This window comes from Xiphophorus couchianus, chromosome 18 (assembly GCF_001444195.1).
Source record: "Xiphophorus couchianus chromosome 18, X_couchianus-1.0, whole genome shotgun sequence".
NCBI lineage: Eukaryota > Metazoa > Chordata > Actinopteri > Cyprinodontiformes > Poeciliidae > Xiphophorus > Xiphophorus couchianus.
The window spans coordinates 26,495,747-26,515,575 of record NC_040245.1 but is presented as its reverse complement, the minus strand read 5'-3'; the positions used below and the strand labels follow the sequence as shown (position 1 = coordinate 26,515,575).

The 19,829-nt window shown below is 43.1% G+C and overlaps 1 protein-coding gene across 1 annotated transcript; it reads left to right on the top strand.

Annotated features, from left to right (window-relative positions):
* The first annotated feature begins 1,135 nt into the window (after positions 1-1,135).
* Positions 1,136-5,575, top strand: socs9 (suppressor of cytokine signaling 9). The gene is made up of 2 exons (XM_028044862.1): positions 1,136-1,289; positions 3,555-5,575. Exon 2 carries the CDS (start codon positions 3,716-3,718, stop codon positions 5,360-5,362), a length of 1,647 nt encoding a protein of 548 aa, XP_027900663.1. The 5' UTR covers positions 1,136-1,289; positions 3,555-3,715; the 3' UTR covers positions 5,363-5,575.
* Positions 5,576-19,829: the final 14,254 nt, after the last annotated feature.

The window sequence follows — 19,829 nt, the reverse complement described above, 5'->3', positions numbered from 1 at the left end:
TTGAGATGGCTGGGTGGAGTCTTAAATGAAAAACGGTCCTCTGTCTGCAAATCTGTGGACTCCAAATAGCACTCAGATTTTTATTATTTTTATTTTCCCCTGTTTATCCAAAGTTTGGATGACGCGGTGAGGAGAAAGACCAGCTTTCTCTGGCCGTGTGATTTCAAACTGTTAGCTGTCCATGTCCTGATAAAACTGTTCATCTGGTGCCTAAAATGGGAAACACTCGAAACATTTCTTTTAAAAGTGGCCGCATTCTAGTCATGGATTTCTACAGAGCAGGCTCTCGGATTGATCGGACTTAGTAACAAAGCATTGCACCCACACAGCCTGAACTCCAGCCTGTGGGGTAAATGCGGGCTTTAGGACACGCAATCTACTTTTTCTTTTTAACAGTCCACTATGTTCACATCAGCTGTGTTGTTACAAATGGCTCAGATTATCCTTTTCATAGCCTCTGTTGCTTTCAACAGCCTATTTATTACATTTAATGGACACAGAGGTACAATACAGATTTCTGCAAGTGTGTGTTTATGATGCTGATGCAGCAGGGGATGACGATGCTTATCTGAGCCAAAAATAAAAAATGATGATGTGATGAGTAAACTGAAACACTATCAATGGGCCAAGGAATACGTTTACTCCATGTTTACATTCCAGCGATCCAAGTTGAGTTGGGGAAATGCGTTTAATGAGTTCAGCCTGGTGTTAGGAATCCAATAGAAGAGGCACAGAGCTTGTGTCATATGGAGACATCTACCAAGTGTTGCCCAGGGTTTATGATAGTTCAATTCTGCAGCCAGCTGCAGGTCACACTGCGCGTGTTTGTCATGTACAATTTATATTTAATTATAAATAACGTTTCCCCTGACATTTTCTAATATTTTGTGAACCTTTTGCATCACATGCTTTATTCTACTTTTCTACTGTCACTTTTGTGTGAGAATGGTCTGAAGTACAACATCCGTCGGATCATGACAGTCCAAATAAAGAGGTTCAGTTCTTTTGCAAACTAAAGTTGTGTTTTTTGTGTCCACTCCTTGGATTGACTTTTGTGCGTTAGAGAAGAATCGTATTCATATAAAAACGTCTCGTTTGCTTTTATTTTAGAAATTTGCCACAATCTCGTGTGGCTTTCACTTCCGAGTCATAGGTAGTTCCCTCCCGAACCCCCCCCCCCGCTCGTCTGTTGTTCGTTAAGCTAACAGCTAGCTTCCTTGTTAAAGTCCTTACTTTATCAGGGGAAAGGCTACGTAGTTGACATGGGAACTGCATTGCAATTGTTCAAGGTAGGTTTTAATTTGGTGTATTGGTAACTAAAGTTGAGTTTTACGAGTTGCTTTACCATTAAAACTAAGTCGTTTCTTTCCAGGAGTAGGTAGCCAAGTTAGCAGAAAGCTAGTCGCTAAGCTAACTTAGCTTGTACCCAATGAAAACAGCTGACTTAGCTTAGCTCAGATGCTAATTTAGCAGTTCCTCTTAACATTTTTCCCGTATTTCTAAAACATGCATTATAAGTAAATTTGCGAGAAACAAAACAAAAGATCCCCCCAACATTAAACAGGAGTTAATATTAGTAATGTATATAAAGTTGATACATGTCCGAGTCTTTCTCGGTGTGATTTAAGGGGACAGAACCTGGCGTTTTAAGTACGAGAAAGTTAGTTAACGTTACAGTGTTTGGCTTTAAACCGGAAATAAAATGAACAGTGTCTGCATTGGGATGCTTTCATACCATGCGGTCTTCTCCAGAATATGAAGTCATTATAATAACGTTAACTAGTTTGAGTAACTTCTAATTTTTGAATGAAAGTAGAAAACTTGGGGTTAAATCGTAGTAGTTTAGGTTTAAAGCTGTCGAGCCCGTATTAAATTTAGGCGGATAGACGGATTCACCTTAAATTTAATAAATTTGCATATTTTTTAAATCACTTTTTAGTTTTTGATTCAACCAAAATGATATACCGTAATTAATAGTATGTGTATCGGCAAAAATATTCTAAATCCAATATTTTTGCGTTATTTACGCTATGCATAGTAATCTTGATTAGATGAATAATGTTGCAACTCAATAACTGAGACACGTTTTTATCCGGTTTCAGTTCCTAAAATTGCCTATTGATATTTTTTTCTGGTATTTGTCTGAAAATCTTGAGTTAAAACAGTTTACAGTCAAAAAATGAATCCTCACGGAAGTACAGTGATAACGTAGGTTGTTGAGATTGCATCAGTGCATATAACAAACCTTTTAATGATGCAGGCCAGTAAGCTGATAATTGACATCTATGGTAGGAATGTGCAGACAAAAAGAAAACATTATTTTGACTGTTATTTCAATAGAACAATATCTTCGGAGCCCTCTAGGAGATTTATTTTTTTCCTTTTGCGTTCTCTCTCACTAATGTACTGATCAGTTCATGCGACATAATTGAATACTGTAAGCCTTTCTTACGATGCCATCGTACTTTCTGCTATAATTTAAGGCTTTCGTGAGGTTTTTCCATGTATGTTAATATCTCGTGATATATTTGAAGTTTTATATCTTTCTTTAGGATAGAAAGGCACCACAAACCTACGATATAAACAGCAACTTTCCGTAAGAAGGAAAGGAAGAAAAAATGCATCCAAACTATTTGGACTATTTCTGAGTTATTATCACGGGATAATAAAGTCATCTGACAGTTTTGATTGTGTCTCTTTTGTGTTGGTAGTCTGAATGGCTTAAACGGCCGTTTTCATGTGCAGTTCCTGTACACAGACAGACATACACACAAAGTGAATAAATCGATTTACAATCAATTTTTTGCACCAAAGAGTTAATAATAAACACATTTTCTCTGAGGCTCTTTAAATGTGTATATATTGTATAATGTGTATATATTTGAAACTTTAAATTGACATTTGTGACTGTATACAAAATAGATCAGCAAATAATGCACTAAGCATATTGCGAGGGAATATCAATTAAAAAACAAAAAATATTCACCTAATAGCAAATAACAAAATAACAACCATGTTCAAAGTGTGTGGCCAAAATAAAATATCAGAATATTTCAAATACAAATCCGGAAGAAAATTGGAAAACAGGCCATCATTGGGTCTTGGCACATTAACATCCAATACATTAACGTAGAAATGATTTACCAGACACGAAATCAACTTTCTTCCATCTCAGTCTTTGGACCTCAATTTATGACAGGGGTTAGCTGAAGAGAATAGTTGATAGGAGGAGCTAGGACTCTGAAATATTCAGCTTGTACAAGGAGGAATGCTCAAGGCTTCAGCCTTGTGAAAGTATTGTCGTTTTGGTGGTGAAAAATATATTTGTTTTCTTTGTTTTTCCCATTACATTGTTGTGTTCAATTGAAAAGACTTTTTTAAAAAACATTTCTAGTACGAGACTGTCGGACTGCAATATTTTAAGACTTTTTACAAACCGTTAGTTTTTACAAAACTAACGGTTTTGTAAAAACAGGCACAAATTTGTTTGTGCCTGTATGGCTTGAATTTTTTCTTATGCGTAGTAAATTGTGCTTTCATTTTGGTTTTTGCAGGTTGTTCAACACCTTGCTGGCTACTATACTTGGACATTGATAGACATCTGAAAATAGCGATGTGGATGAAAAACTTGCCAAAAGATAACTGCATATTCAGCTTGTCCTATGGCGACTTTCTAGAGTGGTACAGTTCTAACCTCTTCTCCACATAATCTATAATGTCATTACCAAATGAGTCAGGAAACAGAGGGAAGGAGCGAGAGAGGGGAGCCCGCCCAAAAGTAAGACAGAGCCGTTCGGAGGAGAGAAGAGACTCTGGTGGTGGTCGGAAAGGCGGGAAGGGGAAGAAAAAAGGCCTCTCCACACACGACACCGCCGTCGAGCGACCCGTTAGTGACGGGTTTGAGTATGGCGAACTGTTGAACGATCTGGAGGCCAGGAGCCAAACCTCATCCTCCACCTCCCCGCTGAAGGAAACCTGGAAATGGCAGGACTTGGACGTGGCGGGGTCCACTCCGGGGAAAGGCGTCACCGCCAAGCAAGGTCAGGGCACCGTTTGCTCTGCCGCAGAATTACCTCCCCTCGGCGAGGCGGAGGGCCGAGGCTCAAGCAGCAGCCGCACTCTCAGGCAAAAAATCCAGGACGCAATGGGCCAGTGTTTCCCGATAAAGACCCACAGTGCTGCAGCGGCACCACCTCCACCCCCGCAGGCCTTTTCATCATCAGCTGCCTGCGCCTCCTCCAGGCGGAAGATTCATCTCAGCGAACTGATGTTGGACGACTGCCCGTTCCCCGTAGGGTCAGAGCTGGCTCAGAAGTGGTATCTTATTAAGCAGCACACAGCTCCCATCACCCAGGCTCCCCTGTTGGATCCCGCAGTGGTGGTGTGCAGCGCCCCGACTTCGGCGACGGCCGCCGTGGAGGATGTGGACGACAAGCTGCGAGAGCGCAGGCGCATCAGCATCGAGCAAGGCGTGGAGCCGCCGCCCAACGCCGAGATCCACACTTTCGAGGTGACGGCTCAGATCAACCCGCTGTACAAGCACGGCCCCAAGCTGGCTCACGGCATGAACGAGTTGGCCGGCACCGAGAGCGCCTCCGCTCACCAGCAGCAACAGCTGCTTCTCCAAAGGCAGGAGCAACACCAGCTCCTGCTGCAGAGCTGCTTGGACACGCTGGACGAAGTGGCGGCCTCAGCGTCCGCTTCCCTCCACGCCTCGGATGCCGCCTCCGATCCGCCGGTCGACGCGGAGGCGGCAGCAGCGGTGAGCAATTCGAGCTCAAGAGCCGCCTCGCTCCCTCGAGCCGAGCACCAGACGCCCCACGAAAGCTACCGCTTCCACACCCAGATCGACTACATTCACTGTTTAGTGCCGGACCTGCTGCAGATTACCAACCTCCCGTGCTACTGGGGAGTCATGGACCGCTACGAGGCGGAGACGCTGCTGGAGGGGAAACCCGAAGGCACCTTCCTGCTGCGCGACTCCGCCCAGGAAGACTACCTGTTCTCCGTCAGCTTCCGGCGCTACGGCCGCTCGCTGCACGCGCGCATCGAGCAGTGGAACCACAACTTCAGCTTCGACGTCCACGACCCCAGCGTCTTCCACGCGCCCACAGTCACGGGCCTGCTGGAGCACTACAAGGACCCCAACTCCTGCATGTTCTTTGAGCCCCTCCTCTCCAACCCCATCCACCGCACACACCCGTTCAGCCTGCAGCACATCTGCAGGGCGGTGATAAGCAGCTGCACCACGTACGACGGCATCAACGTCCTCCCCATTCCGAACGCGCTGAAAAAACACTTGAAGGAATACCACTACAAGCAGAAAGTGCGAGTACGGCGGATGGACACGTGGTGGGAATGAAGAAGTATAGAAACCGGACTCAACCAAATATTTCAAAGTATTTAGCTGTATCAACTCACGCAACACTGTATTTATTTATTTTATTCCTGCTGAATCTCATAGAAATTGTACTAAACCACACTGATGAGGCAACGTGTAATCTCACTGATCTTGCACATTCAGAGCGATGCTAAGCTGAAATTAAACAAACAAGTTTCAGATTCATGCTGCTTAGAGGACTGCATCTCATCTGTGTCTTCAAGTGTGACTAAATCATCTTAATTATCTGATGATGAGGGTATGAATCAAGATGATTATAATGAAACTGCTCATTGATCACACACTGAGAAGCTGAAAGTCGTCCTTACGGGGATCGTCACTGAGGTTCTGCAAGTTTTACACCGCAGTGCAGAAGTCTTTGCACTTCCTGAGCTTTTGTTCACATTTTGTCATGTTAAACACCACAAATCTCACTTTTCTTCCCTAGATTTGGACCAACATAAAGTAATAGATTATTTTGTTATTAATATTAACCGTCATTTCACTAGGTAAATCCCATTGAGATTAAGAGTGTTTTCTCATTTGATAGTCCAACCGACTATGTTCATTGGGGACCAAAACTGCAACATTCGTTACATTTTCAGCTGGTGTGGTTCGCCATCACGCCTCACCGTCAAACCAACTAAACCAGGGGCCTCAAACTCCAGGCCTCGAGGGCCGCAGTCCTGCAGTTTTTAGATGTGCCACAGGTACTGGAATGAAATGACTTAATTACCTTCTGCTTGTGTAGATCAGTTCTCCAGAGCCTTGCTAATGACCTAATTATTCTGTTCAGGTGTGGTGCAGCAGAGGCACATCTAAAAGTTGCAGGACTGCGGCCCTCGAGGACTGGAGTTCGAGACCCCTGAAAACCGTTTCAAAACCCTGTCCTCCCACCTGTGGAGGCGCTGCATCAAGAACTACTGAAGGAAACAACACAAAAACCTCCGAAGAAGACATGAGCGCAACTTCCTCCTTTTTGTAAACAAAATGGAATATCATCGGATTTTAACAGTTGTAGGATTTCGCTTTTGTCTCTGGCAAAAGACCATGAGCCATTTTCCCACGAGCGTTAGACTCGCGTGTTTAGCTTAGTAGTATTTACCCAGAATGCCCTGTTGCGCGGTAGTCATTTAGTTATAGCAAAAATAAATCAGTAAAACGATTAATTAAAGCATTTACAGACAGATGAGTCCTTCTCAAAATGAGCAAGAGCAGCCTTAACACATTTACTGAGAACAGCATCTTTAACTTCACGGTTTTCTGCCCCCCCCCCCTAAACTGGTTCCTGAAAATATTTCTTTCCAAGTTCATTTTGGACCTTAGGCACTGAAATAAAAAAATTAAAAAAAGCAAGAAAAAACTGCACCTTATCAGTGATTGAGGTAATTAAACTGCATGTAAATCCAGCTGTTCCGTGAAAACCTCAGGTAATTGTTAGGGAACATTGCTGAAAAACTGCATCAGAAAAACCAAGAAGCTCACCTCTCCAGTTTGAGACTGAAAAGAAACGGCACAAATTTTCAGTCTGTAGTTGTGGAAAGCTGGTAGAAATGCACCCCAAAGACTGGCTGCACCTGTTCTTTCAAAAGCTGCCTCTACAAGCTCTAACACGGTGAGTAGAATACAAATGCGTGGCATTTAATTTTTTTTTACAGAGTTTTATTTGTGTGACAAAATGTGAAAAAGCTTTCAGCAGCTTTGTGTTTTGCGGTGCTACGCCATGAAACCGATTGTCAAGTTTGGGTTTTAGGCCAGTGTGCTGCCCAGCCTTAATCTCAGGAGGTTTGTGTGCTATATTCAAGCAACCCTGCGTTCCGTCATCAGTGTCCTGTAGCAGAGCAGAGGATTACAATTACAGGTAAATATAAACCGAGTCTCCTGACTTAACACTGAACTGCTGCGCAGGGAGGCATTTAACCGGAATTTGGACGGAAATATATTTTCCCCAAACTTTATTCCTGCTCTCATTGTCAACAAAAATATCAAAATAATAATAATAATTTAAAAAAAACTAACAAAAGAAATAATTCAGCCATTACTGTTGGTCTTCATAATCTCAAATGTGGGCTTTGAATCTGCAGTAGATGGCTTATAAAATGTTTTTTTTTTATTTTTTTTTTACAAATTTGTTAAAAAATACCACTATGTTGTGAGAGATAATTTTGAGAGATAATTATGAAAAAAAGCCCCTCTGGCTCCTTGTTGTCCTATGACCACCTGCAGATATACAGCCAGGAAGAGGGTCTTAGCGCAGCAGAGCCTGCCGTGAATGGTAAGGCTAGTTAGCATGCCACCAATGGCGGCGGATAAAGAGTTTTCCTGAAATGGTAAGTTGTTACTCAGCCATTAGTACATCTAGCGCCACATGGACAGGCATGATTGACAGCCAGAAGACCCTCCTCCTGGCTCTGATTGGTTGTTTCTTACCAGTGTATTTCTTCAGATGGTTGGACCACAAAGAGAAGGTAGAGGAACTTATTTTTTTCACAGATTATCTGTCTCATGTTATACTGATACAACATAATGACAGTTTTAACAAATATGTTATATACTGTATATATATATATATATATATATATATATATATATTCTTTTTTTTTGTAGAAGTTATAAAATGTGTTGGATATATGGAGATTTTACAAGCTAGTGCTTAATTTGAGGGACGAAGGTTTAGTAAATAAATAGGTAATTAAATATTTATTTAATATAAATTAAATAGATGTAATTTATTTAATTAAATTTAAATGAATTTAATTAAATAAATGTATTTTTATTTTAAATAAAATGAAATTGAAAATACTCTTAAGAATTACATTTTACATATTTAAGTTGGTGTTAAAACTGGGAAACCTTTGTGTGAAAGCATGCCAGAGCCAAAACACAACAACTTACTGTATGTTGATAAAATGCATATTCAACGTTTCAAGTTATTGAGTTAATTGAGCTATTTTTTTAAACATTTGTCTTGGCTGTTTATATATATATATATATATATATATATATATATATACATAAATAGTATTCTTAAAATGCCTTAAACTTAAGCGGTTGGAAGGTGTATATCAGTGTGCTTGGTTAAATATGGTACTAGTGTAATGTGTGCTTTGTGTGATTAATATGTCTAGAGAAGACTAATATAAATTTGTTCTATTTATCTTAACGCCAGACTTGTTTGTGTCTACCACCTCCGTTTAGGAGTTTAGCATTTTAGTCGCAACTTTTTGAATCCCAAACTGAAGAACCTCAGATGCGCTCATGTTCAAACACCTCAGAAGGTTTTATGTCTAGACGGTCTATCATCTTTGATAGAACAGGTGATAACAAAGACAAACCCCATGATCTCACAGCTCCCAAAATAGCCAGGTGGTAATTTCTTAGTGTTGCTTTTTTTTTTCTTCTTCCAATCTGTTCACCATCGAGTTTGTTTTCTTAGGTTGCACTTCCTGATTCCAATACGTAATCGAATTGTTTCTACTTAGTGAGATAGAAAGTAATGCCAAAATAAAGCAAAGTCAACTACCAAATGAAAAATTACTTGAAACTGGAAGATATTTTTTGACCATCCATCCATCCATCCATCCATCTTCTTCCGCTTATCCGAGGTCGGGTCGCGGGGGTAGCAGCTTCAGAAGGGAGGCCCAGACTTCCCTCTCCCCAGCCACTTCTTCTAGCTCCTCCGGGGGAATCCCGAGGCGTTCCCAGGCCAGCCGAGAGACATAGTCCCTCCAGCGTGTCCTGGGTCTTCCCCGGGGCCTCCTCCCGGTGGGACGTGCCCGGAACACCTCACCAGGGAGGCGTCCAGGAGGCATCCTGACCAGATGCCCAAGCCACCTCAACTGGCTCCTCTCGATGTGAAGGAGCAGCGGCTCCACTCTGAGTCCCTCCCGGATGACTGAGCTTCTCACCCTATCTCTAAGGGAGAGCCCAGCCACCCTACGGAGAAAACCCATTTCGGCCGCTTGTATCCGCGATCTCGTTCTTTCGGTCATGACCCAAAGCTCATGACCATAGATGAGGGTGGGAACGTAGATCGACCGGTAAATCGAGAGCCTCGCTTTTTGGCTCAGCTCTCTCTTCACCACGATGGACCGGTACAGCGCCCGCTTGACAGCAGACGCTGCGCCAATCCGCCTGTCGATCTCTCGCTCCCTTCTTCCCCCATTCGTGAACAAGATCCCGAGATACTTAAACTCCTCCACTTGGGGCAGGACACCCCCCCTGACCCGGAGAAGGCACTCTACCCTTTTCCGGCTCAAGACCATGGCCTCGGATTTGGAGGCACTGATCCCCATCCCGGCCGCTTCACACTCGGCTGCGAACCGATCCAGCGAGAGCTGCAGATCACGATCTGATGAAGCCAAAAGGACCACATCGTCTGCGAAAAGCAGAGATGAGATCCTAAGGCCACCAAATCGGATCCCCTCAACACCTTGGCTGCGCCTAGAAATTCTGTCCATGAAAGTGATGAACAGAATCGGTGACAAAGGGCAGCCCTGGCGGAGTCCAACTCTCACCGGAAACGAGCCCGACTTACTGCCGGCAATGCGGACCAGACTCTGACACCGGTCATACAGGGACCTGACAGCCCGTATCAAAGGGCCCGGTACCCCATACTCCCGGAGAACCCCCCACAGGGCTCCCCGAGGGACACGGTCGAATGCCTTCTCCAAGTCCACAAAACACATGTAGACTGGTTGGGCGAACTCCCATGCACCCTCCAGGACCCTGCTGAGGGTGTAGAGCTGGTCCAGTGTTCCACGACCAGGACGAAAACCACACTGCTCTTCCTGAATCCGAGCTTCGACTATCCGACGGACCCTCCTCTCCAGGACCCCTGAATAGACCTTGCCAGGGAGGCTTAAGAGTGTGACCCCTCTATAATTGGAGCACACCCTCCGGTCCCCCTTTTTGAACAGGGGGACCACCACCCCAGTCTGCCAATCCAGGGGAACTGCCCCCGATGTCCATGCGATATTGCAGAGTCGCGTCAACCAACACAACCCTACAACATCCAGAGCCTTAAGGAACTCCGGGCGGATCTCATCCACCCCCGGGGCCTTGCCACCGAGGAGCTTTTTAACCACCTCGGCGACCTCGCCCCCAGAGATTGGAGAGCCCAACCCAGAGTCCCCAGGCTCCGCTTCCTCAGTGGAAGGCATGTTGGTGGGATTGAGGAGGTCTTCGAAGTACTCTGCCCACCGGCCCACAACGTCCCGAGTAGAGGTCAGCGGCACACCATCCCCACTATAAACAGTGTTGGTGCTGCACCGCTTCCCCCCCCTGAGACGCCGGATGGTGGACCAGAATCGCCTCGAAGCCGTGCGGAAGTCTTTCTCCATGGCCTCTCCAAACTCCTCCCACACCCGAGTTTTTGCCTCAGCAACCGCCCGAGCCGCATGCCGCTTCGCCCGCCGGTACCCATCAGCTGCTTCCGGAGTCCCACAGGCCAAAAAGGCCCGATAGGACTCCTTCTTCAGCCTGGGTAAACCCCAACGTACAGGCGCCGAGATGGGGAGCAACAAGTATGCCCACTCCTGCCCGACGTCTCTCTCCCTGGGCAACTCCAGAGTGGAAGTATGTCCAGCCCCTCTCAAGGAGACTGGTTCCAGAACCAGAGCCATGCGTCGAGGTGAGACCGACTATTTCTAGCCGGAACCTCTCGACCTCACGCACTAGCTCCGGCTCCTTCCCCACCAGAGAGGTGACATTCCACGTCCCAAGAGCCAGTTTCTGCAACCGAGGATCGGACCGCCAGGGTCCCCTCCCTTGGCCGCCACCCATCACACAGTGCACCCGACCCCTTTGGCCCCTCCCACGGGTGGTGGGCCCATGGGAGGGGGAGCCCATGTTTCCTCTTCGGGCTGAGCCCGGCCGGGCTCCATGGGTAAAAGCCCGGCCACCAGACGCTCGCCATCGTGCCCCCCCTCCAGGCCTGGCTCCAGAGTGGGGCCCCGGTGACCCGCGTCCGGGCGAGGGAACACCAAGTCCAAGGTTTTCCTTCATCATTGGGGTCTTCGGGCTGCACTTTGTCTGGTCCCTCACCTAGGACCTGTCTGCCTTGGGTGACCCTACCAGGGGCATGAAGCCCCAGACAGCATAGCTCCTAGGATCATTGGGGCACTCAAACCCCTCCACCACGATAAGGTGGCAGCCCATGGAGGAGGGCTGCCACCTCTGCTGTATTAACACTTTGATTCCAAATATAGTTATCTGTAAAATTCGGTTTTAATCTGTACATTTGCAGTACCGTAAAAGAATTTTTGAAATTCTTACATTTTTCACATTTTGTCATGTTGCTGTGACAGACCAGCCCAAAGCAGTGAAGTAATGTGATGTTGAACTCTGCAAAAGCACAACATCTTACCAAGTGGTTTTGGTCTAGTTTCTAGTGCAAATATCGTAACTAACTTACGAGTAACTTTTCAGCAAGGTATAGGAGTTTGTTTTAAATCAGTAACTCTGAAATATCGATGAAAAAGTACTTTTTCCACTTACAACCTCGGAAATATGTCGTTATTAGTGATAATAATCAACCAGTGGAGCCAGTCCTTTATTTTTTAATATTAAGGAATTATTAACTTAAAATAAGCTCTGACTTCTAGCTGAAAAGTTACTTCTAAGTTAGTTTTGTCCTATTTCAAGTGTACTGAGACATTTGCACTAGAAAATAGTTGGCAAGATTTGGGGGGTTTTGCAACACAAAATGAGATTTAAATGATTACAAATTTTATGTAAGCAAAATTGTCAGTCACAGTAGGTGTTTTTGTATTCTGTCCCCTTTAGTCTTAATTTCCTCAAACAAAAACTAGTGCAAACAACTGCCATTATCTAATGTGCCAGACACAGCAAATGCAGTTCAAGCCGGTATGAAAACAGACCTCAGAGGTTTGTTGGAGAACATGAGTGAAGAAACGGCAGGAAAGCAGGGTTGGATTGCAATGCAATTTCCTAAGCTTTTAGAAATCTCACAAAGTGCCGTTCAGTCCATTGTCCGGGAATGAAAACAGCAGATTTGCAAACTCCCTCCGAGACACGGCCGCACACCTCAGCTGACAAGTTCTGTTTGCTGTTTGTTGCCAGTCAAACAGGGGAGCAAACAAATCCTGTTAAAAAAGAAGCTCCTCTGGTCAGAAGAGATGCAATTGAAACTGTCAAGTCTAAATACAAAACGCAAAAAAAAAACTAAACGCTGCACGCCTCTAAAAATGCCACGTACCCAAAGTAAAGCATCGTGTGGGAGGCATCACGCTGTGGGAATGTTCACCTTCAAGCAGGACAGCAATCCTGGACATAAAGCTGTTCTGTAACGAACAGTTTCAAACAACATTGAGGTTTTTGAATGACTCGGTCTTGGTACAAAATTAAATTCGGCTAGTGTCTGTGCCAACACTTGTATATAGAAATTCACAGAAGTTTTTCATCCAGTCCAGCAGTGATTTAACTATTTTAGAAGGAAGAATATGCAATAAAAAAGAAGAAGTGCACAAATTCCCTTCTACCTCGCAATTATATGCAAAGATTTGTTGTAATATTTGAAGAACCACTATTTTATTTCTAATTTTAGTATTTAGAATAAAGATAAACATGGAAGAGGATGGATATTCTTTTTTTTTTCTGTGGGATGAGAAATGCGAAAATAAATAAATAAAAAAGAAAGAGAGAGAGAGGAAATAAAGCAGATCTTAAAGTATACTATTGGTACATTTAGTGTCATTCTCTGTAAAAATCCAGTGCAAATATCGCAGACAAACTGTTGAACACCTGCACTTGTAGTTTATTAGGAGCCATTGCAGAAGCTGATGCAGTGACGCGCAGCACTTCACACGATTCTTCAGCCGCCTTCGATTTCTTTATATTTCTCTATATCACAGAACCTCTTGACGTCACCGTCGGTATAAAAGCACACCACATCCAGTTGCTACTGGCGATACGACCACATTTAGACATTTCAAGCTAATAACGCCACAGTCCGGTGGTAGGCTCATCTTTAGACGTGTCAGAAATCTCGCTAAGATGTCTTGAATTCCACATTGGTCGGCTTCTTTTCGCTTTCTCCCCGTGTCAGGCAGGCATCTGTGGGCTTTCTGGGGTTAAATTACACGAAGCCCGAGCCAGCTGCCCTCATTAAATTCAAAGTGGAGAATCAAAAGTGGCCTTTGTGAACTTGTCACCGGTGATGCAGTTGCGTTATCAGAATGCATAGTCTGACTGTTGTGCTGCCCGGTTTCATTAGTCCGAAGGCTCGGGGTGTCGTTCTTTCTAATTAAGATGTAAAGCGCCAGGTCCTTCCATAGAAGAAGGAGAAAGAAAAGACGAAAAAGTCATCAGACTATATTTCCCGCTGCTTGGAAAAAGACGGGGTGTCTCTGCTCTAATCTCCCACTCCTGTTTTTAATTATGAAAATTACCATAACGAATTGGCTCAGGTGAATCTCCAGAAACGAAGGCAGAATGAATATGTTTTCAGCTTTCTGTGAGAGCCTGACACATTAGTTGTCAGGGAGACAAAAAACGCTAGAGCTTTGAAAGAGCTCTCCCAAGAGAAATCGGTCCAGGTATTTTTTTATTTTTATTTAAAATAAAAAAAAAAATAAAAAGCAGTAATGACTAGCGAAAAAATAAAACACAAAAGCCTAGAAAAACATTACCGTGGCAACTGAACACAGATGAGTCATGTTATTGAAATACCGCTCTGCCAAAATAAGGTGAGTTATTGTTTGAACTAGATTAGCATAGAAGAGCATGTCACTAAAACTGAGTGTCATTGAAAAGTTAATTATTTTCCGGAATTTGATTTTTAAAGTTATTATAGATTTAGTACATGCAGTAGTATTTCAAGCATTTACTTCTGTTAATTTTGAATGTTGAGAGAGTTAATATGCTCTACCCAAGCACATTAACTGGAAGTTGAAGGAAGCAAAAACTGGCATTGATTTTTGTTGTTTTTTAGGCAGACCTGTGAAGACGCTGTTGCGGTAATCAACACGACCAAAGATAAACACATGGATGAGTTTCTCTGGATCCTGCTGGGACGTTAGTCCTCTAATCCTCAAAATGTTTTAGAAGGTGATAGAAGACTGATTTTGCAACTGTCTCTATGTGGCTCTGATGGTTCAAGCCCATCACTGCACACAGGTTTGGGGCCTTCTCACTAGTTTTTAGCTGTAATAACTGAAGCTGCGTAGTGACTCTAGATCGTTCCTCCTTAGGTCCACAGATCATAACTTCAATTTAGTTTCTGTTTAGCTGGAGAAAGTTATGGCACATCCACACAAATTGCTTAGAACAATTCAAATTGTTCTAAGCTATTTGTTTAGTGCTTGGATGGGTTCATGGTCAATTGGTAACATTGTAATGTAGAGCTGTGGGTAGTCATGGTAACCAATCTAATGTCTTCTACTTGCTGTAGTTGTTAAATAGGAGGGGTCCCAGGAGTGAACCTTGGGGTACCCCACATGTGACAAAATCCTACTAAGTAGTTTTGGTCTAGTTTCTAGTGCAAATATCTACATTTTAAATAAAAACTAACTTAAAAGTAACTTTTCATCAAGTCCTATGTCTTGAAGTCAATAATTCTTTCATTTTGCTGGAAATATACTAATTAATACTGAAATCATGTCCTGTTCAACTGGCAGATGGTTTCACTTACAGCTAGGACCTTTTCATCAATATTAAGGAATTATTGACTTAAAACAAGCTTTAATAGTTTGTGTTTCTTTCAGTGTAACTTGTTAAGTAATGGCTCACAGGATCTGCCCTCGATCAACTCCCTAACAACCACGATGCAGTTTTCTCCTTGAGATGTCTGATTTGGCATGCAGGATGCAAGTCATCCATGACAAGCACTCATCCAACACAGACGCAGCTTTAATTTAAACAGCAGTTCCGAGGCACCATTAAAGTCTGCATTCAAAATGCAAAGTCAGAATCTGTGGCCTTTCTATACTGAGCGGAGTCACTCCCAAAGATCAGCTATAAAATGAGATTTGCAGTCATGGACGACATTTGACCCGTCATGCATACTCAAGTGGCCCGCACGCTGAACCTTCCAAACAAGCAATTTGAACGTCCTGACAGCTCAAGGCTTCTGTCCTGTGCTTTTCCGAAAACAATGCAGAGCTCCACAGTTTGCTTTCTGACCCAGACGGGTCAGGGATGAAGTTGTGGGAGGCGTTTAAAAGCAGGATTAGGACGTAAAGCTCTTTTGCGCACGCACGTCGCGTCGGGGTCGTAAACCTTTCACACAGTGTTTTCTTTGGTTCCCCATACTGCACCGAAGTTGGAACTCGGAGCTGGGTTTGACGACACGCTCAAAGTACCTACGTTCTAGTTGACGGCAGCTGCGTTTCTGCTGACCATAAAAGTGCACAAATTGGAATTGCGAAAAGAAATCTCCTTAAAGGAAACACGGCAATGTCGAAAAACAACAACAACTCGTGTTGGATAAAAAAGCTTTGCGCCAGGATGAGGTGGTTATCGAAATTTGTGTATTTTGCAAGACTGCTATTGAAACACTTATTTCGCATCACACAAGTCACATGATCGACAAAACGGATGTTACTACAAGGAAAAAAGACGAAGAAGGCAACAGCAAGTAGTAGGCTGATGATGTTGTGGCTTGTTTTATTCTTCGTTTGGACAATGCAGAGCTGATGAAGAGCGCTAATGTCATGGCTGAAATATCACTCATGTAGCTGACATGTTTTTTTTAATGACTTATTGCGTGAACAAACGTACTTGTATATGTGTAATTTTAATTGCATTTGGAAACACCGCAGCTGCGAATTTTTGTTTTTTCAACATTAGTATCAACAGTGTCAGCAAAGATTCGCACATGGGAACGCCGCTGCGGTCAGACTAGTTGGGATTTCAACGTGGCGACGACCACTAACATTGTTCGCTGCACCTCCTATGCACATGATTTTCCATAAACCAACACCACTTTAAATTTATTCAGCTTTTCGTTGCATGTGGTACATGTTTGCTACTACCCAGAAATCTATTTATTCTTCTGCCTCTTGTGATGTCACTGATCCAAATACACTGAATAAGCTGTTTTTATGTGTTTTGTAAAAAAAAAAAAAAAAAAAAAAAAAAAGATTTTTTTTCTTTAAAATCGTGTTGTGGAAGTTTGCACTTAATTATCCACATGTATTGAATTTATTTTTCTTTTTTTTGTGACAAAACAAACCCCTGGTTACTAACTTTAGCACAGAAATACATTTATCTCATCGATTTGAATAAAAAATTGTTTTTGTCTTTGAAAAACGAACTGCATTTATCTCCAGTAAGTTATGCATTCCTGCCATTCACAGTCCCAAATGTAGAATTAAATTACATATATGTTAACCCGAATTGGTGTTGCAGTTAACAGAAAACTGAAAGACACTTGCTATATGGTACAATATATATATATTTTTTGTAGCTTTTTGTCTAATATGCAGTTTTTAGTAAACGCTGTATTACAACAGCACACCAGGGGGCTCTAAAGAGCTTCAGTGTTCTCTTTGCCACTGCTCTGTGTGTGTGTGTGTGTGTGTGTGTGTGTGTGTGTGTGGGCCGTTCACTTGGTGGGTTTGAGTTCGCTTCCTGGCGCTCATCACGCAGGTATTACAGGACCTGAAGGGGAAAAACGGAAAAGGCTTTTCTTTTCCTGCATCAAAAAGGCCCAGAGGAACAGGATACTCGCAGGAAACGCCGAAAGCTGATTGGCTGCGCATCCTTAGCGCGTTTGTGTCTGCGTGGACGTCCTTTTACCCCCTCGCTCCATGAAGGGAAAAGATTTCCCTCCTAGCTATAATCTCTACAGATGAGCGGCACCAGGGGTGGAGAATGAGCTTTGCATGTTCACAACACCTGAGGACAATTACGTCCCCAAATACCGTAATCTGCCAGTCATAATCTATGAAATGCCTTAAAGGGGTTTGTTGCAGGACAGACTTACTCGTGACGCAGCCTGTCTGCATTTGGGGAGTTGTAAGCAGAAACATATAGATTGCAAACTCGGTTACCGTGAGATGCAGTGTGTGTGAATCTGGGCCATTAATTCTATGGAGGGCGTATCAAACCGACTTCAAAATTCCTCCAGCGTGCGTACAGGCCGACATGTTTCTTCTTATCCAGCCAGACAGGAGGAATACGTTTCTTTGAAGAGAGGAAAAAAAAAAAAAAAGGCAGAAGGGGGAAAGAAATAGATTTTTTTTTTCTATTTGAAAATGAATCCAGCTGAATAACAACCTCGCACATGAATAGGAACATTGTAGCCTTTTCAGTCAAATGAAACTCTGCTTTAGTCAGAAGCAGGTAAGAATCGTAATTTGACTTGTATCAATTCTTAAAAGACTCACAAATCCCTTCAGGAGGTACACAGCCGGTGACATCGTAGCGATTGAAGTATGTTCCTGTTAAAGTAAGTGACAGTGTTTCCAGGTGGGGCGCCTGTTTTAAATCCACTCTCCAGGCCTCTGCTATTCTCAGCTCAAGCTGCTTGTGTGCTATGAAAAATATGTTGTAGCCTTTGGAATCTTTAATTTTTCATTTTGTTTCAACCACAACTTTCACTGTAGGGTTTTTGGAGTTTTATGTATTAGACAAGAACAAAGTAGTTTTTTCTATTTTATGTGGAAGTAGAATGATACGTGGTTACTTAGTTTATTAAAGGGTTGTTGATTAAAAAAAAATACAAATACATTGTATATTGTTTATGCAGTAGCATATGGGGTAACAAATGGGGGTTAGTGTGTGACATACCTTTGCATTAAAGGATCTAAAACTGTTTCTTACAGAAATAAGTATATTGTCTAGAATGACAAGAAAAACAAAATGGACATAATGATTATTTTGAAGACAGATCAGATCTGGTGCTGTCAGGAAATGTTTAACCAGAACAGATTCCAGGAGGATCAGTGAAGCACAGATTTGTTTCTGCCTCATCACTCCTACCTGTTCTTTACTTTTTACAGGAAAATCAGCATCTGTTACACTAACACCAGTCCTGGTGCGTGTAACACATGCTACAATCACAATCTTTATTCATTTGATGCATCAAAGAGTGACGTCATCACTGCTGATGTCATTGTTGCCAGTGGAGCTGAACATTCTAATGGTGCATTCACATCAAACACGTTTTGAGCGTCAGTCTGGTTTATATTCAAAGTCTATGTGGAGCGTTCAAATCGTGCCGCGCTAGACGCTCGAAACGTTCCGCAACGGCCCTCAACGTACCTTCACATAGACTTCGAATGTAAACCAGACGCACCTGACGCTCTAGACGCATTTGGTGTGAACGCACCATTATATGTCCAGCGTCATATTGTGTTCCTCATATTAGGACCAAACTCTGGTCCTAATATGATGGACTCATTGCTTTGGGTCAGGGGTAACGTTTAGAGGTAAGATGCTAATTAAGTTTTAGTTAAGATTAGGGTTGGGAATAGACTAGTATTGGTTAGGGTTATGAAAAATGACAGCTACTAAAATGAAGGGAAATCAATGCAAAGTTCTAATATGGGTCGAAATAGTTTTGACAAACCTGTACAACATTTTGTTTTCTAAATCATTATAAACAATGATGATATAATATTAGGTTGTTTTTCTGCCAATTGCATAGCTGCAGTACATTAGTGGTCTAATGCATTGAATGTGCTGAGACACATTCAACACATTAGAAACCAATCAGAACCAAACGTTTGTCTTTTGGTTCTGATTGGTTGTTTCTGGACAGCAGCAGAGCCAGAGGACTTTTCACAGATTCTCTGTTTCATATTCTACTGTCAGACACTTTTAACAAATATTCATCCATCCATCATTTAACATGCGTATATTTGCACACACACATTCACACCTTAGGACAATTTAGAGAGATCAATTAATCAATTAATTTTTGAGAAATTTTACCTGCTGCAGCTTTTATACAGGAAAGTTTTAATACTTTCCTGTATAAAAGCTGCAGCAGAACTGATCAGTTTCAGAACTCTGAAACTGGGTTTGGATAGTGACCTGGGTTAGTGCCACTTGGGTGTGGGTCGGCGTAAAGGTCGAGCCGGGCATAGATTGGCCTTCACGCCAATGCCAATGTGAAGGCCCACTTTGCTACCAGTAGAGGTTGGTCGCATGGACGTCTGTCTTTCCTCGGACCTCCATGTTTGTGTGGAGGTCTGGCTTTGCGTTGACTCCTCTGTTTGCATCCTAGGAGTGGGTCGGTGCAAAGGCCGAGTGAGACTATGCACGGAGACCCCTGGTTGATTCAGGGTCTGTCTTTGCTCAGACCTCCCTGATTGATTGGAGGTCTGTCTTTGCTTGGACTCCTCTGTTTGCAGGGAACCTTCTGTCTGCAGGGAACCTTCTGTCTGCAGGGGGGCTTCTGGTTGGGTGGAAATTCTAGGATGGTTGTTTTCCAGAGCAAGTTTTAACTTCACCTTGAGATCTGCGACCTGATCCTGCAGAG

What these genes read in the sequence shown, in the direction of transcription:
- socs9 (XM_028044862.1), top strand. Translation starts at nt 3,716, where the DNA reads ATGTCATTACCAAATGAGTCAGGAAACAGAGGGAAGGAGCGAGAGAGG.